Source organism: Berghia stephanieae, chromosome 15, assembly GCF_034508935.2.
Source record: "Berghia stephanieae isolate SIO BIC M18660-M18661 chromosome 15, UCSD_Bste_1.3, whole genome shotgun sequence".
In the NCBI taxonomy this organism is placed as follows: Eukaryota; Metazoa; Mollusca; class Gastropoda; order Nudibranchia; family Aeolidiidae; genus Berghia; species Berghia stephanieae.
Genome location: NC_088374.1, coordinates 26,417,869 through 26,441,057, shown reverse-complemented (window position 1 = coordinate 26,441,057; position 23,189 = coordinate 26,417,869). Strand labels below are relative to the sequence as shown.

The 23,189-nt window shown below is 36.0% G+C and overlaps 1 protein-coding gene across 1 annotated transcript in view; it reads left to right on the top strand.

Moving 5' to 3' along the window:
* Positions 1–23,189, top strand: part of LOC144960489 (intermembrane lipid transfer protein VPS13A-like) — a 215,573-nt gene that overhangs the window by 98,064 nt on the left and 94,320 nt on the right. Inside the window, exons 41-49 of the mRNA XM_078893643.1 lie at positions 647–760; positions 3,240–3,341; positions 5,375–5,527; positions 7,058–7,151; positions 8,291–8,370; positions 18,008–18,127; positions 19,343–19,474; positions 20,687–20,830; positions 22,072–22,194. Of these exons, the coding sequence (XP_078749769.1) occupies positions 647–760; positions 3,240–3,341; positions 5,375–5,527; positions 7,058–7,151; positions 8,291–8,370; positions 18,008–18,127; positions 19,343–19,474; positions 20,687–20,830; positions 22,072–22,194 (1,062 nt within the window). The remainder of the gene's footprint in view (positions 1–646; positions 761–3,239; positions 3,342–5,374; positions 5,528–7,057; positions 7,152–8,290; positions 8,371–18,007; positions 18,128–19,342; positions 19,475–20,686; positions 20,831–22,071; positions 22,195–23,189) is intronic.

The window sequence follows — 23,189 nt, the reverse complement described above, 5'->3', positions numbered from 1 at the left end:
AGAGAATAAAAATTTTTTTTTTTTTTTTCCTTTGAGCCACGCTCTCACCTGCCAGGCGGAGTTGTCGTACCAATAAGGTCGCAGGTTCAAACCCCACCACCGCCGCGGAAAAAAAAAAAATAATTTTTTATTCTCTATTGTCTTCTGGCACTTTTCTACTCACTTCATATCTTGTTGTTACCAACATAAGTGCCTGCTCCACTCACTTTTCTGAATTAAAAATTCACCCCATACACCGGAGCATACTCAATGTCTCAATCGTTTCTATGTTATATGTTTATGATGAGAATATTGGCTATTAAGCTTAACTGCTGGTCAAAATTACTTCGCGATGGTGGCGAACGAATCGGCGATCTCAAGAAGTGGGTGAGAGAGGGATCTAGAAATGACTTTGGGTTTGAAACGAATATTTTTGTGTTCGTGGATAGCTCACACGGTAGAGCCACGCTCTCACCTGCCAGGCGGAGTTGTCGTACCAATAAGGTCGCAGGTTCAAACCCCACCACCGCCGCGGAAAAAAAAAAAAAAAAAAAAAAAAATTTTTATTCTCTATTGTCTTCTGGCACTTTTCTACTCACTTCATACTTTGTTCCAACATAAGTGCATGCTCCACTCACTTTCGATTGATTGACTTGATTGATTCCAGTGGGTTGACCTTAACCTTCGTACCAATGAGGACAATGATCAGATGATTTCAGGTTCTGTGGACGGTCTGAGTCTTATTTCCTGTATTTATAAACAACCAGAGACTGGGAAAAATGTGAGTAGTTATTGTCATCGTCAAAGTCGTCGTCATCATTGTCATCATCATCATTACTAAATTGTATATTGCATCTCATCATCATTGTCATCATTATCATCATCAACAACATCATCATCACATCATCATCATAATTACACACATCACATCATCATCATCATCATCATCTTCATCATCATCATCATCATAATCATCATCATCATCATCATCATCATCATCATCATCATCATCATCATCATTGTCATCATCATCATCATCATCATCATCATCATCATCATCATCATCATCATCAGCATTGTCATAATCATCATCATCATCATCATCATCATCATCATCATCATCATCATCATTGTCATCATTATCATCATCCATCATCATCATCATCATCATCATCATCATCATCATCATCATCATCCTCATCATCATCATCATCATTGTCATCATTATCATGATTATGATGATCATCATCATCATCAACATCATCATCATTGTCGTGGCTGTCATCTTTATCATATCATCATCGGCTTTGTCAATACCTGCATTAGCTTTATCATCATCTTAATCAAGGTTTTATGAGTATTTCTATTCATTTTAAAATATGACTCATTTTAATTCTCTCGAGTTCACTGTCATTGAAAATCGAACAAATTTATATCATGGGAAAAATTGAGAGAGTTGCGAGAAGAGAAAATAAAAAAACATCATGGTGATCAGTTTCTCAAAGAGTGAATAAATTTATGAATTTAAGGGGGAGGTAACCAAAATGTTCTATAGATTTAAACTTATTTTTTTTGGTTTTTGTTGGTTAATTTAATAATTATATAATTAGGCCTATTTAAACATTGTAGTGTGCAATTTTTTTTTATTGATTTACTATATAACAAGTTAAAAACTAACAATTTGACCCCAGAAACAATGTACCAAAATCTAGAGGGGCCTAAATGAGTCAATAAAGTTTATAGTAAAATAAAGGGAGTAAAAAGTGACTCTTATAAAAGATACAAAACAAAGTAAACAACGTTTCGGCCTTTGACCTTTTTCAGGTTAACAATGTATTATGCCCTTGAGTCTCTTATATAAAGATAAATATAGATATACATATGTAATGGCATGGAAATTTCCTTTTCAACGTGTTTTATTGAATTAGATATATTTCTTTTCTGGATTATATTTTGGGCCAAAATTTCTGTATCTGTATGGTTGGCGCTGCAGAAACCAATGGTCTGGTTGTATTTCAGCGGTGTCCTCATTGGGCCTTGAAATCGTTTAGGTGTGGTGCCATGATGACCAGTTCATCCAGCCCATTCCACTCCGAGATAGTTCTAATGAAGAAAGAATTTCGTAGTTCTTTTAATTTTTTTTCGAAGGGGTGGGCAATTGTGCATAATGAATACAACTCCATACTTGATAAAATACAGTGGAATCCTGATGAAACCAACACTGCCAGACCAGAGAGATTGGTTGGTTGACTTTAAGCAAGGTTGATTCTATCCATTATCATTGTGCGGCTATGTGGGCAAGTGGTATGACACTCGCTTTCAGATCGGAAGGTCCTGGGTTCGAGCCTCGCGCTCAGCGCTTAGTTGATTCCTTGGAAAAGACTCTTTACTCACATTCTCTCACCGTACTCAGGTGTAAAATGAGTACCTGGCCATTAACAGCGTTTTCTTTGTCCAAAAAATTGTAATACCGCCTAACAGGCGGCATGTCCTGTCCTACATGTTAAATGTTGTTGTTGACCAGGGACCCCTTGTAAAGCGCTTTGAGCACATTTAGTGGATATTGCGCTATATAAAAGCTCAATTAAAAAAATTTTGTTAACACACTTTGATAAAGAACGGACAATTTAGGACTAGCAAGAAGTGTTGACTTTAAGTAGAGGTTGACTATAAGAGTGTTGACTTTTTGCATATTCTACTGTATTATGGCATAAAAATTACTTTTGTAGTTTGAGTTTTGGGCCAGAATTTAGATAAATAAATAAATAAATAAAGTAAATAATGGATGAATAAAATGAATGATACAAACAGGAGTTATAAGAATGAATAAATAAAAGATATAAAAATATTAGATTTAAATAATTCTATAAAGCAATATAGTAAATAAAATAAACATAAAAGTACCAGTAAAAGTGCAACTATAATATAATAATATGATAATAATAATAATAATAATAATAATAATAATAATAATAATAATAATAATAATAATAATAATAATAATAATAATAATAATAATAATAATAATAATAATAATAATCTTTATTGTCCAAATTAAAGGCGATTCATGTGAGGTAAACATAATATTAATATTAATACATAAGAAAATGAAGTTGTACGAAATGTTTGTAGTCTTCTGTAGGTCTTCTCCATAATACAACTACTCCATTCTTGATGATAGTACATTTGTGTTATGAGAATTACCTCAAATTGATTAGTTCAGTTCATATCACACTCCTTATAAACACTTGTGGATTCAGATGAAAAGAATACGAGTGGTGCCCAAACTCCAGGAATACGTCCGAAGTCTGCTACAGAATTTTTACACCGACTACCAAAAGACTATGCCATACCTTAAACATGTCAGTGTGAAATCAACGGGGCCTTGGAAAGTTTTGTCGTCAAAGATTGTCTATTCCGTTCAATTCAATTCATTTCTTTCTTTCTTTTTTTTTTTTTTTTTGGTTCTTATATTTTCAGTTGTATTCCAGTTTCATTCCGATTTGTTAGAATGTTGAATACCCGGTGATCCAATAAAATGTGATAAATAATAACGAGAAGTTGAATGTTAGCTTTAATTTAATTACAAAAACAGATCAAATGAACGTTTCGGGTTTCCCCTTTATCAACAAAACAGGATGAATGAAACACCACAGATGAATGAGATGATGTGGTAGTGGCGTTGTTTCATCTTAACTACGCCACTACCACATCATCTCATTCATCTGTGGTGTTTCATTCATCCTGTTTTGTTGATAAAGGGGAAACCCGAAACGTTCATTTGATCTGTTTTTGTAATTAAATTGAAGCTTACATTCAACTTCACGTTATTATTTGTTTCTTCGAGCTTCGAGCAGCAACATTTACACAATAAAATGTGAACAGTTCATATGTTCTATAATGCTGTCAATTCATCTCACCAGAACAACTAGGTTCAATTTTGTCTGAAATTCACAATTTGAAAAAATAACACAACTAAATTGTGGAGGAAAAAAAGGAAGATAAAAATTTTTTGATTTTGCGTTTACATCATGATTTTAGAAATAAAACTATGAATTTTGTTTTCAGATTATAAAATAAATATTGTAGAAATTAATCAAATTAAAGAATTACGGGGTAAAAAAAAATACTAGTGTATAGTAGTATTAATCAATAATGATATCTACCATAAGAATCACTATCACCATCACCACCACAATATTCAACACATTTGCCACAACTATTGTTACAACATTTATTACAACAAGAACAACCACCACCACCAACACCACATTTTCACCACAATCATAACCACCAAAACAATCTCCACCACAACCAGAAGAAAAAAAAAAAATCTTGTGTTTTTATTTCCTGTTTCATGTATGTTCTTTGAATTCTGTTTTCTTTTTCTTTTTTTCTAAGCGGTTGCTGCAATGCTGTTGTTGATTTACCTATTTGATTAAGGACACTCAGATACTTGTATAAATCAACTATGATAAATATTGAACATTATTATAAATGTCCGTCAACTGACAAGCCTTACAGGAAATGTAGAAGAAAATTATTTCAAACTGTAGATAAATTATATTTTAGTCAGGATTTTTTCGAACCTGGTGTCTTTATTAACTCTTTCAGCGCTGAGGCTATATTCGAATTTCCGTCACAAAATGGCTGACACCTGACTGAGGCAGCATGAGAATGACAAGCTAAGACAAAGCAACATTCGAATTCGGCACAAAATCTCAATTTAAATACCCCTCTAGGGCCAATTGAATGTTCTGATGAAATAAATGATATTATGGGTTCAGTATATAGTACTTTTGTAGAAAGTAGGATTGGATTACATTATTATTTTTGCATTTCAAGACTGGTCGCACTGTGTGGCCAGAGCAGAATCTGTTCCACAAGTCAATGGCCGCACAGTGCGGCCAGTCTTGAAATGCAAAAGTAATAATGTAATCCAATCCTGCTTTCTACAAAAGTACTATATTATACTGAACCAATTGGCCAGTGGGACAGATTCTGCTCCGGCCGCACAGTGCAGCCAGTGCGGCCAATGGTGCTGAAAGAGTAAACACATATCATGTTATGTATATTACTTTTAGAATGAACTTGAGAATGCATTATCACCATCTGCAAGTCTTTACCTACCTTTAAAAAGAATCTCAAGACACATTTTTACTGTATTTGTTTTTATTGACTCTATGAATCCTTGATTTGGCTATGAATTATTATTATTATTTTATTTTATTTTTCACTTAAAATTGATATTTATATTGTAAAGTGCCCAGAGCTTGTGTTTTACACGAGAATGAGCGCTATATAAATGTGTATTATTATTATTATTATTATCATTGTCACCACAACAACAACCATATTCATCCCCCCCCCCCCCCTCTCTATCCCACCACACCAGGTCCTCAGCCCCTGTGACATCACCTTGTTTGCCAAAGCCCCAGGAGGCAAGAACCACCACGTAGATATCAAAGTGTCGGATATCATCATCAACATTTCCCCGTCCACCATCCGTCTGCTGAGTGGCGTTTTGTCTGGGATGGTGGCCACTCCTGTAAGATATTTATTGTTGATTATTTCCTGTGGCCACTCCTGTAAGATATTTATTGTTGATTATTTCCTGTGGCCACTCCTGTAAGATATTTATTGTTGATTATTTCCTGTGGCCACTCCTGTAAGATATTTATTGTTGATTATTTCCTGTGGCCACTCCTGTAAGATATTTATTGTTGATTATTTCCTGTGGCCACTCCTGTAAGATATTTATTGTTGATTATTTCCTGTGGCCACTCCTGTAAGATATTTATTGTTGATTATTTCCTGTGGCCACTCCTGTAAGATATTTATTGTTGATTATTTCCTGTGGCCACTCCTGTAAGATATTTATTGTTGATTATTTCCTGTGGCCACTCCTGTAAGATATTTATTGTTGATTATTTCCTGTGGCCACTCCTGTAAGATATTTATTGTTGATTATTTCCTGTGGCCACTCCTGTAAGATATTTATTGTTGATTATTTCCTGTGGCCACTCCTGTAAGATATTTATTGTTGATTATTTCCTGTGGCCACTTCTGTAAGATATTTATTGTTGATTATTTCCTGTGGCCACTCCTGTAAGATATTTATTGTTGATTATTTCCTAACTCATCGGCGGCGGCTCAAAGTGGGCTTTTGTTATGGACACTACTCGTCTTTTTTTGGACTAGTAGGTCCATGGTTTGAATCCCAATCTGGGCGGTGCAAAAGTTTGGTTTGATTGTGAATGTAAATGTATCTGTGTGTGAATTTGTGTGTGTGTGTGTGTGTGTGTGTGTGTGTGTGTGTGTGTGTGTGTTTGTTTCTTTATATGTATTCTCAAAACTGTCAATGAATGAATGGCTGAATGACAAGTGATATTGTAAAAAGCTGCTGAGCACTTATGTGGAAGTTGAGTTCTATATAAGTAACTTATTATTTTTATTGTCTTACTTTTTTCTTAGGTGCTTTTAACTGTAAATCTAGAATTTTTGTCTATTCCATGTTGTTCCTTTTTACTTAAGCTGATATGACCTAAATGGTTTACAGGTGCCTAAAAACCTTAACAAAAAAAACAAAACAAACAAATGAACGAAAGGGATATCCTTCCAGATTTTTTTTTTTTTTTTCAAATAAATATCAATGTTGTGCGTGGAAATGTTATAAAACTGTCATCTGGCCCAGCCTGACGTTACCTTACCTTACCGGAGTTCCGTCTCCCTACAGAGGAACGCCATTCTTCACGCTCAATTGCCATTACCGAGCAGTGGATTTTCTTTTTGCCAGCTGTTGCCTCCACATTTCCTATCCAGGACTTCCTTGATTTGCCCTGTGTCTTTCTGCCAGATAATAAAACTAAATGAATTAATCTGGACAGGGACAACAACCACAGAAGCAGGATGTATAACACAAATGAAAAACCAGAAAGGAGTTCCGTCGGGCTGTTTTGGAGCCTATGTCCATCAAGGCTCAAGCTTAAAGAAGGAAGAAGAAATAAATAAATCTGAATTAGTCTAGACCATTCATAAATAAGCACGAGTCTTATGTCTCACTACCTTCTCTCCATAGGAAAACCAAGTGATGGAGACTCCCCTGGAAGACTATGGAACCATCTGGAAGGAGATGAACCTCAACCAATGCAGCTTCTGGTTCACAAATGCTGGTAGGTAGGGATCGGGATTGGCCCCTGGGGGCAGGGGAGGGGAGTTCCTTCAGGTTGGGGGGGGGGGGTTCTTATGGTTGGGGGGGGGGGGGGGGGGGTCCTTCAGGTGGGGGAGGGGGGGGGGGGATGTAAGCCACCTGGGGAAGAATATATGTGGGTGTCCTTGAGATGATCAGTCGCATGGTTGAAAAGCTTTGAACGGAGATATTGACAATTTTAGTCAAGAGGTCAATTTTTATGGAAAATGAGTTCTTGTCAAAATTCATTAAATCAAACATTTTTATACATATTGATGAAATATTTTCATTGAATTCTACTCCTAAATATTTTATTTTAATTTTTTTTAAGAAAGTAATTTTTATACTTAATATCATCTCTTGTCAACTTTGGAAGCGATTTTTTCAAAATTAGAGCTTCACACCCTAGCCCATGCATAATATAGCCATAACTTCATGAAAAATCACCCGATTATAAAGATTAACATGCTCAGGAGACATTGGGCTTTCAAAAAATGCAAAAAAAAAAAAAAAGCGCAAAACAAAAATTTTCACCATTATGTGAGGGACGCACACATATGCTGTGTTTGTATTGGAATTGGATGGACACCGGGGATTGAGATGGGGAGTGGGGGAGTTCCTTTCAGGGAAGGGATGTTTTTTAAATGGGGAAGGATTATATGTTACAGTTACAATGAATGACATAATCAGTCGGATGGTGAAAAAGGTTTGAACTGAGATATTGCCAAGTTTAGTTTTGCACCTGATTTACTTCAAATAAAGATTATGAAAATGCTCAGGGGAGCATATTCTTTCAGAAAATGAAAAAAAAATAAAAAAAATGCAAATCCAAAATTTTCACCTTCCGACTGATTATACTATGCACTGACTGACAAATATGCTATGGTTTTATTGGATGGACGCTGGAGGGTTGAGGGGGTCCTGATGAAATGGACCAAGATAAATCCTGGGTGCTTTTGAGGGGTTGTAGTCTAATTCATGACCATATTAATATTCTTTTTTTTTTCTTTTTTAAACCATTTAAAAAAAAATTATTATTATTATTATTATTATTATTATTATTATTATTATTATTATTATTATTATTATTATTATTATTATTATTATTATTATTCTCTCTAGTCACGGGATCATCTGTGGATGAAATTTTGGACGGTGATAACCAGACAGAAGTAGCGGATGAAATTGAGAGGGGAGAGGAGGTAAGGAATTGTCTGATTTGTTGTTTTGTGTAGGGGAGAGGTGGGGGGGGGGAGTAGAGATCATGTGAGGGGGAGGGGAGGGGGGGGGGGGGGGAGAGAAAGAGATTAAGAGACCAACAAGAGGGTTGTTGACTTTAAGCAGAAGCTGACACTTTATTCATCATCATTGGAACATACTTAGATAAAGAACAGAACAATTTGGGACTTTAAAAAAATGTAAAAATTGAGCTTTTATATAGTGCAATATCCACTAAACATCATCATCATCATTGCCTTTTTCACCCTGGGTCAGGGTCAGACAAACAGTTTCCATCCTTCTCTATCCTGAGCTAACTTTTTTATCTCATTCCAGGTCCTACCACTTCTCTGTATATCAGCTTCTTTAGTTCTTCTTCATGTTCCACTAAACATGCTCAAAGAATTTTACAAGGGGTCCCTGACCAACAGCAACACATAACATGTAGAACGAGACATGATGCCTGTCAGGCGATAATACAAATTTTTCAGACAGACGACACTGTTAACGGGCCAGGTACTCATTTTACACCCCGAGTATGGTGACAGAATGTGAGTAAAGAGTCTTCTCCAAGGACTCAACTATTCGCTGAACGAGGTTCAAACCCAGGACCTTCCGATCGTAAAGCGAGTGGCATACCACAAGACCACATAGCCGCACAAGAGGTGTTGACTTCAAGCAGAAGCTTTTCTTTAAGAGTGTTTGATTTAGCTGAATTTACCTCTTTTCTCGAATTCCTCCTTTTTTTTTTGGTGCATCTTTGTGGTCTTGTGGAATTACTCTCACCTTTTGACCTTTAGGTTTTTTTACTCACATTCTCTCAACGTAGTCAACTTCTGCTTTAAGTGAGTAAGGTGGTCCAGTAGAATGACACTCTCCTCGGACTGGGGGGTCCAGGGTTTGAGTCCCGCTCTGATCGGCGCATAGTTGAGTCCTTTGTAAAAGGCTCTTCACTAACATTCTCTCACCATACCCAGGTGTAAAATGAGTTTATGGCCGTTAACATTGTTGTCTCTGTCAGAGACCCTACAACAAGGGTCATGTCACATCCTACTTGTTAAGTGTTGCTGTTGGCTCAGGACCCCTTGTAAAGCATTTTGAGGTTGTTTAGTGGATATTGCACTATAAGATGCTCAATTTGATTTAACTGGTCGGTAACAGCATTGTCTCTGTCGAAAAAAAATTGTTATGGTGCTTTACAGACCTCACATGTTAAGCATTGTTGTTGCCTTGGTACCCCTTGTAAAGCACTTTGAGCACATTTAGTAGATTTGGTGCTTTATAAAAGCTCAATTAAAAAAAACAACAACTCTTCTATGTGTGAGATCTATAAGTTTTTGACTATCTGATCATCTCTCTTTAATGTTCTGGTGTTGAAATGTGTCGCAAGCGCTGTAAAACCACTAATGACAAGCATGGATTTTTGTTTGACAAACTTTGACAGAGTTTTCAGGGGTATTGATTGATTGATTGATTGATTGGAAATGACTTATTTATAGATACAAAAATATCGGGTGGTCAGAAAAAAGAATGCACCGGTGTTTATTACTTTCTATTGTAAAAAAGTTATAAAGATATCTTTTCCAAAGTTTCTCTACTATTAGTATTAGAACTATTCTTTGTCAATAGAATTGCAAAATATCAAGTAATTGGATGGGCGGTTTTTGAATAATATAAAATCTTGTAACACCGCTTAAAAATTTCAAAATAGGGGGAAAAGATGACATAAATTATTGTGGCATTTGCATGTTGTAATTCTTTAAAGAAGACACTGACTTATTGCTATGCCAGGGGACCTCTATGCACATCTAGTGACATGTCTGTCCAAATGTGAGTGTCCTACAAAGACAATTTCTTTTATGATGAAAATAATGTTTATGGTGACATAATTAATGTTTGCTAAAAAAAAATGGCAACAAAAGTTAAGATAATCTCCATTTTACTCTGAAATGTTGCATCATTTTAAAAATCCGATATCGTATTTCTGAACATGGTTTTGAAAAATCCCTGTTTCTTTTTTGTTTCTCAATTCTTAATCATAAGATTTTGATAGTCTACGTATAAGGAATTGATCTATTTTTATTTCATATTTGAAAGAAATTTCAATGAAGAGCCTCAGAGATACAAGCCGACAAAGAGCGGCGCGTTTTTTTTGTGTGACCACCTGATATATGATATAAAATGTATACGATATATGTTACAGTGAATGATATAATCAGTCGGATGGTGAAAAGGTTTGAACTGAGATATTGCCAAGTATAGTTAGAAGGTCAATTTTTATCCAAAATGAGTTCTTATCATAAACGATTAAATCAACCATTTTTGTACACATTCGGGAAATATCAAAGATTAATTTCACTTCTAAACATTTTTTACAGCTAGTCAAGTTGAAAAAGTATGAAATTTGAGAAAAATTGCTCCCATACATCTGCCCATAACTTCATGAAAAATCACCCGATTTACTTCAATTAAAGGTCAGAATGCTCTGGGGAGCATATTCTTTCAGAAAACGCAAAAAAATGCAAATCCAAAATTTTCATTTTCCGACTGATTGTGTCATGCACTGATACATATATCCCAACCAGTCTAATTATACATAATGACACCCAACTGTGTAACAAGATAACAAGAAATGAACTGAAAATTGCCAGTGGACAAAAAAAAAACTCTGCAACATTGAGGATTCGGACCCATGACCCAACTGTTAAGGGCAAATCCGCCTGGCCATGAAAGGGACACTCTACAATCGACACCATCCACCACTCCTGAAATAGTGGTATCAAATGTAGTTTCTGTCTCGAGTTCATCTCACGACGTCTTGAGGTCATGGGATGAGCACAGCAAACACTACAAAAGTTTGTTTGGTGAGTTGGTAAAGTTTACAAGCTCTATTCTCAACACAAACACATAATGCAGAGACAATTGAGAACATTGAGTAAGCTCCGATATTGGGTGAATATTGATTCAGAAGAGTGAAATGTAGTATCTATCTTGAGTCCCTCTCACGACATCTTGAGGTCATAGGATGAGCAAACGCAAACACTACAAAAGTTTGTTTGGTGAGTTGGCAGTTAAAGCTTACGAGCTCTATTCTCAACACAAACACATATAATGCAGAGTTGATTGAGGGACATTGAGTAAGCTCGTCTAATAAATTGAAGCTTGCAATTCAATACTTAACTTTTATTTTAAAGATTGAAAGAAAATGTTCACAGTTTTGCTTTACACAACATGCTGTTTGTTTATAGTCAAAATTCAGTTCTTCTGGTTAAATTCTCAACACAAAGACATAACGCAGAGTTGATTGAGAGACTTTGAGTAAGCTCCGATATTGGGTGAATATTAATATAGAAGAGTGAATGGAGTGGGCACTTGTGTTGATGATAAGAAATGAACTGAGTAGAAAAGTGCTAGAGGACACAGCAGAGTCGGCATAAAATCTCATGTATTTTTTACACACTGTCTATTCCCAATACAATAGGATAGAGAGAAGGTATGATACGTATTCCTGGCTTGGTTTCCATTTTCTTTTTAAATTCTTTTTTTTTATTCTTTAATTTGCTTCTATCTTTTGATACGTCCAGTAATGTTATTATGCAATCATGTATATATTTATATATGTGTGTGTGTGTGTGTGTTTATTTGCTAATTTACTAATTTTGGTAGTCTCAATCACAGCTTTATTAAAAAAATAATAATTCTGTATACATTATTTATTAATTTATTTGATGTATTTATTTATTTACTTATTTATTTCTTTATGTATCGATTTATTTATTTATTTATTTAATTAATTTATTAATTTAATGTATTTATTTATTTATTTATTTATTTATTTAATGTATTTTTTACATTTATTTATTTGATGTATTTATTTATTTAATTATTTATTTATTTATTTATTTATTTATTTATTTATTCGATGTTTTCCTTCTTTTATTTTATTTAAGTATTTCTTGCTGTATTTACATTGTTTTGTTGGAATGACTTTCAATATCGTCGACATCCACCTCAAACATTTCAATTGCTAAGGCTATTATAGCTCTATAAAAGATGGAAGAATAGTTTTAGATCCAATGTATCTGAGCCCAGGGTCAATCAGACAAGCAATTATCTATGTCCAATTCTACCCATACTAGAGTCATATGGGGGTCCAGATAGCTCAGTTGGTAAAGCACTCGCTTCACACACAAAGGGACCAAGATCTATCCTGGGTGCAATCGAGATTTTTTTCTCCCCCCCCACGTCCAGTCAGCAGTGAATGGGTAGCTGAGTCTGTTAGATTTGGTGGAAAGTACTACTTTGTGTTAGACTAGCTTCCTATCCCTAAGGATGAATGAGATATCTCATTCGTCCTTAGTGTTTCATTCATCGTGTTTTGTTGATAAAGGGAAAACCCGAAACATCAACAGTATCTGTCTTCGTCTAATAAATTGAAGCTTGCAATTCAATACTTTCTTTATTTTAAAAGATTGAAAGAAAATGTTCACAGTTTTGCTTTACACAATGTGCTGTTTGTTTATAGTCAAAATTCAGTTCTTCTGGTTAGTCTTGTTACAGATTTTTCTTTTCTTTTCTTTTCTTTTTTCTTTTTTTATTTATGATTTATAAAAAATTATATGAATTTTATGTTTTGTTTGTTTATTTTTTTTTAGATTGTTTTCAGTTTTATTGTCAAAGCATGGCTATCTCAATGTGAATGCTGATATCTGATTTTTAAAAACAACATTTTTGATTATTTTGATTATCAATGTTGATTGTTCTGTCTTAAGTTACAGCATTTTTTATTATTTAATGGGGTTTTGTGGTATGGTGGTGACTGAAGGTATGGTGGTAGAAGACTAAAATTTTGATGTGTAGATCACACTTTGGCTTCCCAGCAGATCACTTAGGGAAGTCACTAGATCAAGAGGCCATTGCTTTCCATCTCATTACCTGCGGTATGGCACGTGCCTTCATGTCATCGAAGCCAGTAGTCTAATGGGTCTGATGAATAAAATGGTATAGATAGTATGCTCACAACATTGCCATCCGGAAGTATAACGGACCAACACACAAAACTATGTGTAACCTTGAACGTTTATAGTTAGTCCGGTTAATACAGTTTAGTGAGAATTACTCATAAACGCTGATGGCAAAAAGCAATAACATAGACCTGAGCGACGTCAACTTTGTTCCATCTATAGCCAAGTCTCAACTGACTTAAATGTTAAAACTAAACTTCGGGGGCACTGTGACCCGGAACAACCCGGGTTCGAGCCCCACTTCAGGCACTTTCGTTTTTTTCCTTGAGCAAGATTATTAACCCCCAATTTGCTCACTTGGACATCATGGGTGATTCCTGTTGACATCAGACATCTTGTTTGATGAGTTATCTATATTCCTTCGTGGAATGCCTAGGCGACGATATCTATGATGTCGTGGCGGAAAAGGGAATTTTTAATTATTTTTTTTTATACCACTCAATAGTATAGATTGAATAACGGGTCCCATTGTGGGCTGCCAAAGTTGAGTCTCAAGAAAAGAACTCCGTAGTTAGATTCTCTCACCATACTCGGGTACAAAATGAGTACCTGGTTGGTAAGAATGTTGATTCTTTGTGCAAAAATTTGTTATAATATTGCTTTTCAGCCATCAATCATATCTCATCATATATTAAGCGTTATTGTTTAAAGTATGTAATATTTCAAGTGTTGCTATTGGCTCAAGACTTCTTGTAAAATGCTTAGAGCTCATTTTGTGGATATTATGGATGGAAATCACAATGGTTCAGTTGATAGAGCCATCTCTTCACACACAAAGAGACTGAAATCGAACCTGGATAAAGTCAAAACGATTTTTTTTAATGACCCCCCCCCCCCATGTCCACCCTCTGAAGAACTACTTTAAAAAAATTATCTTTACAATTGGCTTCAATAGTCATGACGTCACTTCCCCCGTAATGACGCATAGTAACTTAGTAACTGGCTCTAAACTATCGGAACAATGGCGGGCGCCCGTATGAAATATTTCTCCGACGAGCATAAAAGCGTATCCAGAGGAGAAAAAAACCCATTATAAATCTGATCATGTTTTGACTTTTACACATTCTGGTCACAAGACATGAACCGTTATAGCCAGCATGAAGAATAAAAAGTACTGATTTTCTTTTTTTTAGAACCAGGATGGCCGCTGTTGCTGGGCGATGTGACATCAGACTATTGAATCCAATTACTTTGATGCTCTGGACTTTCATCATGTCAGCTTCATGCTTTATTAACATGACAGAGTGCACTGGCACTAACTCCTATAGGGAATGAGATTAGCGGAAGAGTAGTGTCCCTTGATTTGACGTAACCCATAGTCTGTGACGTCACAGGCGGACGAGTTATTAGAGAGAAAGAACGTCATCTTGGTTGTGCCCGTGCGTCTCTCGTCCTCGCTTCCGATGAAAGCGGCTTGAGACACTTCATAACCAAATTGACGTTCTCTCTGTAAGGTGACGTCCAATCAAGGGACGCTACTCTTCCGCTAATCTCATTCCATATATCCATTTTTCATAACGACAACACAACAATATGCCTTAACTTAACTCTCCAATGTCTAACACTGATGATCATGCTTGTCTAACTCACTCATGAAAAAACATTCACAGCTTTAACAAGTCAACTGTCGAAACTCTGGAAAAACGCGGATTTAAAGATTTGAGTTAGAAAACTCGTCCTTCAAATATCGATCAAATTAAACGACCCTCATCTTGGCTTTAAAAAAAACCTCTCAAACCTGGGACTTAACTCTCGAGTTCACCCTCATTGAAAATCGAACAAATTTGTTCGATTTTCCATGCATATGAACTCGAGAGAGTTAAGGAAGACATTGTGAAGTCCCAGGTTTGAGAATTTATTTTTTTTGTTTTGCCAAGATGAGGGCCGTTGAAATCAATCGATATTTGAAGGATGAGTTTTCTGGCCAAAATTTTTAAATACGTGTTTTTCAGGTTACGGCAGTGAACTGGTGAATGGGAGATCTTGTAGCAGTTGGCTATCAATCAAATCACTCATTACGTAATGCTAGTTTGCTACAGGGGCCTGTTGTGTTCTAATCCCAGACCTGTCTACGTCTGATAAAAAATTCATACATATGCAATTTTTTTTTTTTTTTGTCTCTATATATTTATGTATCTACTACATCAGTATTTTTTTAATACTCCATATATTATATGTAACTACTACAAAAGTAATTTTGATTCAGTGAGAGTTATTGTTATAAAGGGATATTTGACTACATCAGTATTTTTAATACTCCATATATTATATGTAACTACTACAAAAGTAATTTTGATTCAGTGAGAGTTATTGTTATAAAGGGATATTTGACTACATCAGTATTTTTTTAATACTCCATATATTATATGTAACTACTACAAAAGTAATTCTGATTCAGTGAGAGTTATTGTTATAAAGGGATATTTGACTACATCAGTATTTTTAAAACTCCATATATTATATGTAACTACTACAAAAGTAATTTTGATTCAGTGAGAGTTATTGTTATAAAGGGATATTTGACTACATCAGTATTTTTAAAACTCCATATATTATATGTAACTACTACAAAAGTAATTTTGATTCAGTGAGAGTTATTGTTATAAAGGGATATTTGACTACATCAGTATTTTTAAAACTCCATATATTATATGTAACTACTACAAAAGTAATTCTGATTCAGTGAGAGTTATTGTTATAAAGGGATATTTGACTACATCAGTATTTTTTAAAACTCCATATATTATATGTAACTACTACAAAAGTAATTCTGATTCAGTGAGAGTTATTGTTATAAAGGGATATTTGACTACATCAGTATTTTTAAAACTCCATATATTATATGTAACTACTACAAAAGTAATTCTGATTCAGTGAGAGTTATTGTTATCAAGGGATATTTGACTACATCAGTATTTTTTAAAACTCCATATATTATATGTAACTACTACAAAAGTAATTCTGATTCAGTGAGAGTTATTGTTATAAAGGGATATTTGGTCCAGAGCACAGGCGTGTGTTACCCACTGCCTCTGTGCTGTGTAATAATATGTTTTGAGTGAAATGTGTCTAAAAGTAGATGTAATATTGAAATGATCCGAAATACATAACTGTAGTGGCTATGTGGTCTTGTGGTGGGCAAGAACCTGAGACAACAGAGCATCTAGTCGAACGTTGTGTTGTGACGATGCTACCCGGCGGGTTTGCGACGATGCACGAATGCGGACCAGACTTTGCTGATTGGGTCGATTGTCGTAACATAGTAGTGTGAGAACCATAAGAGGCTGCTGCCTTTGGATCAGACGGTCCAGGGGTCGAGTCCCACTTTGGGCAGCGCATAGTTGAGTCCTTGGAAAAGGCTCTTTACTCACATTCTCTCATCGTACTCAGGTGTAAAATGAGATGAGTACCTGGCTGTTTACAGCATTGACTCTGTCTGAAAAATTTTAATATCGCCAAACAGATGTCATGTCTTGCCCTACATGTTAAGTGTTGTTGTTGACTGGGGAGCCTGTGTAAAGCGCTTTGAGCACGTTTAGTGTATATTGCGCTCTATAAAGATAAAATTATTATTTTTTTTTTTTTTAATGAATATCCCACCCCGACCGTGCTGTTTTATTAACATTGTTCATCAAAACTAGACTGACACCCACAGGATTTTAATTAGGCCATATGTAATTTGTAAATGATGAACTTCAATACAAAATAACAAACAGTGAGACCTATACGCTCCCATACGTACTTCTTGAGATAACGTTGACTTGTGATTCCTTGATAATTGTCTTGTTATAACCGTTACATTTGGAGGATAAACAAGAGCTTTTTATTGATGGCTCAGTATACACTGTATATGACTCTCCAAAGGCTTCCAGAAGGCAGGAAATGCTATAGAATAAATACCATTGTTATATATTATATTATATTATATTATATTATATTATATTATATTATATTATATTATATTATATTATATTATATTATATTATATTACTATTTTACACTTGTGCCTGACGTTGAGAAAAACTGTGATAATGCATAATGGTGTGAAACGATTGTAAACTTAATTTTTTTATGCCCAATAATTTAACATTTATCAAACATAGACTGTTTTAACTGCATGGATCTACTAGGTAGAAATATACCTTGTTGTAAAAACACAAATGCAAATTATTGGAACTTGAAATTGTTTGAATTATTTAAGATGATATGAAGCACACCAGATGAAATTGTTTGAATTATTTAAGATGATATGAAGCACACCAGATATATCATCTTAAAACAAAAAAAATTGCTTTTAAGATAAGCGATACATATTTATTACGCTTCGGTCGAGCTCAGAAAAAAATTTAATCAAATTATCTATAACCTTCAAATTGTAAAATCCTTTTGAGAACATGTAGTAGGATGGATAATAAAAACGATGACGTGAAAATACAAAAATCATACAGATAACGATTTTTCACCTTATTCACTCGTATCTCAAAAACTAGCTCGTGCGACATGTGATGGGTTTAGCCAAATCTCGTGCGACATGTAATGGGTTTAGCCAAATCAGCACACACATATCATAATATTAACATCTCTTTTTATTTTCCAGCTGTTGATGGACGTGCCTCACATCATCGTCAAGCTGGAGGGAGGCGTGGGTCACAGGACAGTGCCCCTGATTATCCTAGAGACGGCTTTCGCTACTCAAGTCAACGACTGGAGCTCAGGGGTCAGTAGGTCCATGTTTCTGGGTGGGGTTCCTGACATCCCATAGTGGGCAGGGAGAGGTCCATACTGTGTCTTCTTTCCCCCTATGTCTGTTTTCCAACATGCTTTCTATCTTTGTCTTGGAATGAGATTACTTGGTTTTGTCCTGGCCCTGGCTGGGAGGGAAACAGTCTAATGTATAGTTAGTTTCGGGAGATGATATTTTTTTTCCTTGTAAATCATCTCTCTGTTATGCATGTATTGTTTTTGTTTTACATATGATTTGTAAACATTTGAGTGTGCTCCTCTTAGTGGGGACCTGTGCTTGTGTTTGGATGAGACTTTTAGGTGATCTCAAACCAAGTACTTTGATAGTGTGCTCCTGGAATCTACACCTGTTTCCTATTTGAACCAATTCCTGTTTGTCTTACATTTTCTTAGATGCTTTAATTGTAATTCTAGAACTTTTTACCATCCCATTTTCTTCCTTTTTACTGGCGCTGATATGACCTGAATGTGTTGCAAGGGCTTTAAAAAAAAAAATAAATAAATGAAATAAACATTCGCTTTCTAGGTCAATCCTGAGTGAAGTCTAAATTTTTTTTGAATGTTTCCTGATTTCCCTGACCATCTAGCAGCTATTGATGATTGAGTCTGTTTGAAGGGGTCCCAATAGCCCAGTTGGTAGAGCACTAGCTCCACACACAAAGGGACTGAAATCGATCCCAGATGCAGTCGAGATTTTATTTCTGACCCCCCTGTCAACCCAGCTGTGATTGGGTAGCTGGGTGTGTAAAATCTGGCGGAAAGTACTTTGCGATAGACTAGTGTCCTATCCAAAGGGTAGCAAGCAATTGCTATTGTCTCTTTTCACGCTATAGAAACGGGGATAAACTCCGATCCGGCTCCATGAGCCGAATGGCTCTGAAGGAGTCTGTTAGATATAATGGAAAGTACTAAAAATGGGATTAGTATCTACCCACAGGGTTGCAAGTAATGGCTATTGTCCATTTAACACAATTGGGACTGGGATAATCTCAGGCTCCCTCCCATAGTGGACAGGGAGGCACTTTCTGTGTCTTCTATCCCCCTATATATATATATATATATATATATATATATATATATATATATATATATATATATATATATATATATATATAAACAGTCATTTGTAACTAAAAATGCATTTTCTTTTTATTCTTCAAAAAAACCCAAAAAACTCCTGGTTGCCCAGCTCCGTGTGGAGAGCTCTTTGAGTGTGGAGGTTGCTTACTACAATGAAAGGCTGGGTGCCTGGGAGCCCATCATTGAACCAGTGGGTATCTGTGGGGGCAAAGAAGTCAAGAAATGGGAGCTGGGGTTAGAGGTGAGTTGTTTCTGCTTGTTAAAACGTTAGTGTTTTTTGGGTTGTTTTTTTTTACCCTGTTTGTTATTGGCTGAATAAGTGTCTTCATCATTGCCTTTTTCACTGGGTCAGGGTATAGGCCACAGACAATCAGTTTCCATCCTTCTCTATCCTGAGCTAACTTTTTAAAAATCTCCTTCCATGTCTTACCACTTCTCTGTATATCAGCTTCTTTAAGCAGAGTCCTTTCGGCTTTGTCTGTTGTCCTTCATAAATTCTGTCATTGCAGAAACTCTTCGGTCGCCCAAGCTAAAAAAAAAAGATTTGATTTGTCCGTCTGCGTTTCTGTAACGGTTTGAGTTTAACGGAAAGGGGTGTTAACCCTTCGACAACCCCCCAACCTGGAGGAAGAGTGAGTCAAAAAAGGGGGAATCACACACCATTAGTCGCCTTTTACGACATGCTGGCTTGGCGTTGGGCTATTCTTGACCCTCTCAGTTGAGGGACCCCAGACACCACTTGAGCGTCTTGAGCCTGGACAACATTCTGTGTTTGGTATTTTGTTACTTTTGGAAGCCATTATCTGCGGCAATGTGGTCTTGTGATATAACACTCGCCCCCAGATCGGAAGGTCATGAGTTCGATCCCTGCTCTAAGCAGCGCATCGTTGAGCTCTTGGAAAAGGCTTTTTACTCACATTCTCTCACCGCACTCAGGTGTAAAATGAGTTCTTGGCTGTTAACAGCCTTGTCTCCATCGGAAACAAATTGTAATATGTGTCGTCTCACATTTTGTCTTGTTCTACATGATACGTGTGTTGCTATTTGCTGGGGACCCTTTGTAAAGCGCTTTGAGCATGTTTAGTGGATATTGCGCAATATAAAAGCTCAAGTTTGTATATTTTTGCTTTTTAAAATTTATTTTTATACATTACTTAACTCACTCTATCCTAGAGATTTTGCTACTTTCCAAAATTAGAAAAAATGTATTAAAAATGACCACGTACATAGATAGTTTTATTTAACTATCATTAAAAACATGTAAAAAATAAAGAACATTATCTTTGATACTACGCCTATGATTTGTCTCAGAAAAATGTAATAAATAGGCATGGGGTAAAAGTAACCCTGGGTATACTACGGATATAGTCGGGTGTTAGGGTTGAGAAAACAATGGTAGCTAAGTGACCATTCACCACCCCCCCCCCCCCTCCCTTTCCCCTGCTAATCCTAGGTGGTCCAAAACAGTGTGTTTGTCCCATCGGACGACATGGAGGTGATTCCACCGCCCAAGATGGTTATCAACGTCATTGCCAGGGATCCCTTACAACTGGTCGTAACCAAGACAGGGCTGGATGTCTTGAACCATCTTGGACAGGTAAGGAGTTTTGCAAAAATCTATATTTGTGACTCGTCGTCTCAAAACGGTATTATGTCGGAACGATTCACATGATTAAAAGCCGAATTTAATTTTAAACTGGTCAAAAATATTAATTGTTGGCATTAGCACCATAAAATATGGTTGTCATTTTCCTCAATAAAACATACAAACTCAACACTAGTCTGATATTTCTGGCTATAAATTCAATTTTCAATATCTTAACCATTCTGACTTAATACTGTTTTGAGGCGAAGGGTCACATTTAGCTTTTTAAAAAAAATTTTTTTGGGGGGGGGGGGGGGTCAGGAAAGCTCAGTTGGTAAGAAGAGCATTCCATTGAGAAACAAGCCACTCAGTTTTGATAATTGGATTCAGCAGTCTGATGTCACGCCACCCGGAACGGCGGCCATATTGGTTCTAAACAAAGAAAATCATTACTTTTTATTCTTCAAGCTGGCTAGAACCTTTCATATGTCTTGTGATCAGAATGTATAAAAGTCAAAACAAGATCATTTTTATAATGTTTTTCTCCTCTGGATACACTTTTATGCTCGTCGGAGAAATATTCATAAGGGCGTCCGCCATTGTTCCGATAGTTTAGAGCCAGTGTTACTAAGTTACCATGCGTCATTAAGAAGGAAGTGACGTTACGACTATTGAATCCTATTGGTAGGGTGGAGAATCATTTTGTTTTTTTATTTCAATTTTTTTTTTTCCAAACCTTTCTGTCCCCTCTGGGGCTCCCAATAGCTCAGTTGGTAGAGCACTAGCTTCACCTCCACAAAGGTATCAAGATCAATCCTGGGTACAGTTAAGATTTTTTTAATTTTTTTTTTTTTTGTGACTGGCATGTCCACTCAACAGTGAATGGGGAGCTGGGTCTGCTAGACCTGGTGGAAAGTACTTTGCAATTGACTAGCATCATCTCTATATGATAGCAAGCAATTGCTGTTTTCTGTTTCACGCTATAGAAACCGGGATAAACTCTGGCTGTCTGGGCCCAATGGCTCTGAAGGACTTCTGTTCTCTCTCTCTCTCTCTCTCTCTCTCTCTCTCTCTCTCTCTCTCTCTCTCTCTCTCTCTCTCTCTCTCTCTCTCTCTCTAAAGTTCAAATCTTGGAAATCACATTTCTTTGTTCTATCAACTCCACCTCTCTTCTCACCCTTTTCCCCCCATCATTCCTTAAAGAAAAGAAAGCCACGATTCTTATCAATTATTATTATTATTTTTTTTTTCAGGTGTTTAACGAGGCCTATATGCTTCAAGAGATGGAAGGCACCATCGGGGAAAGACTCATTCCGTATGTCTTCAAGAATGACAGTGGATTGGATATGAAAATACTCTTGGATGCTTCTTTCGAGGTTGGTCATTGTTTTTTTGTTGTTTTTATTTTTGGGGGGGGGGGGGTTGTTGTTGTTTTCTTTTTGAGTTTTCTGATAGTTTATTTATAGAGCACTGAGTTCTCATAGAAAAGGTCTTGATGTATCAATTGTAGAGCACTGAGTTCTCATAGAAAAGGTCTTGATGTATCAATTGTAGAGCACTGAGTTCTCATAGAAAAGGTCTTGATGTATCAATTGTAGAGCACTGAGTTCTCATAGAAAAGGTCTTGATGTATCAATTGTAGAGCACTGAGTTCTCATAGAATAGGTCTTGATGTATCAATTGTAGAGCACTGAGTTCTCATAGAAAAGGTCTTGATGTATCAATTGTAGAGCACTGAGTTCTCATAGAAAAGGTCTTGATGTATCAATTGTAGAGCACTGAGTTCTCATAGAAAAGGTCTTGATGTATCAATTGTAGAGCACTGAGTTCTCATAGAAAAGGTCTTGATGTATCAATTGTAGAGCACTGAGTTCTATAGAAAGGTCTTGATGTACAATGTAGAGCATGAGTTCTCATAGAAAAGGTCTTGATGTATCAATTGTAGAGCACTGAGTTCTCATAGAAAAGGTCTTGATGTATCAATTGTAGAGCACTGAGTTCATAGAAAGTCTTGAGTATCAATTGTAGAGCACTGAGTTCTCATAGAAAAGGTCTTGATGTATCAATTGTAGAGCACTGAGTTCTCATAGAAAAGGTCTTGATGTATCAATTGTAGAGCACTGAGTTCTCATAGAAAAGGTCTTGGATGTATCAATTGTAGAGCACTGAGTTCTCATAGAAAAGGTCTTGATGTATCAATTGTAGAGCACTGAGTTCTCATAGAAAAGGTCTTGATGTATCAATTGTAGAGCACTGAGTTCTCATAGAAAAGGTCTTGATGTATCTAATTGTAGAGCACTGAGTTCTCATAGAAAAGGTCTTGATGTATCAATTGTAGAGCACTGAGTTCTCATAGAAAAGGTCTTGATGT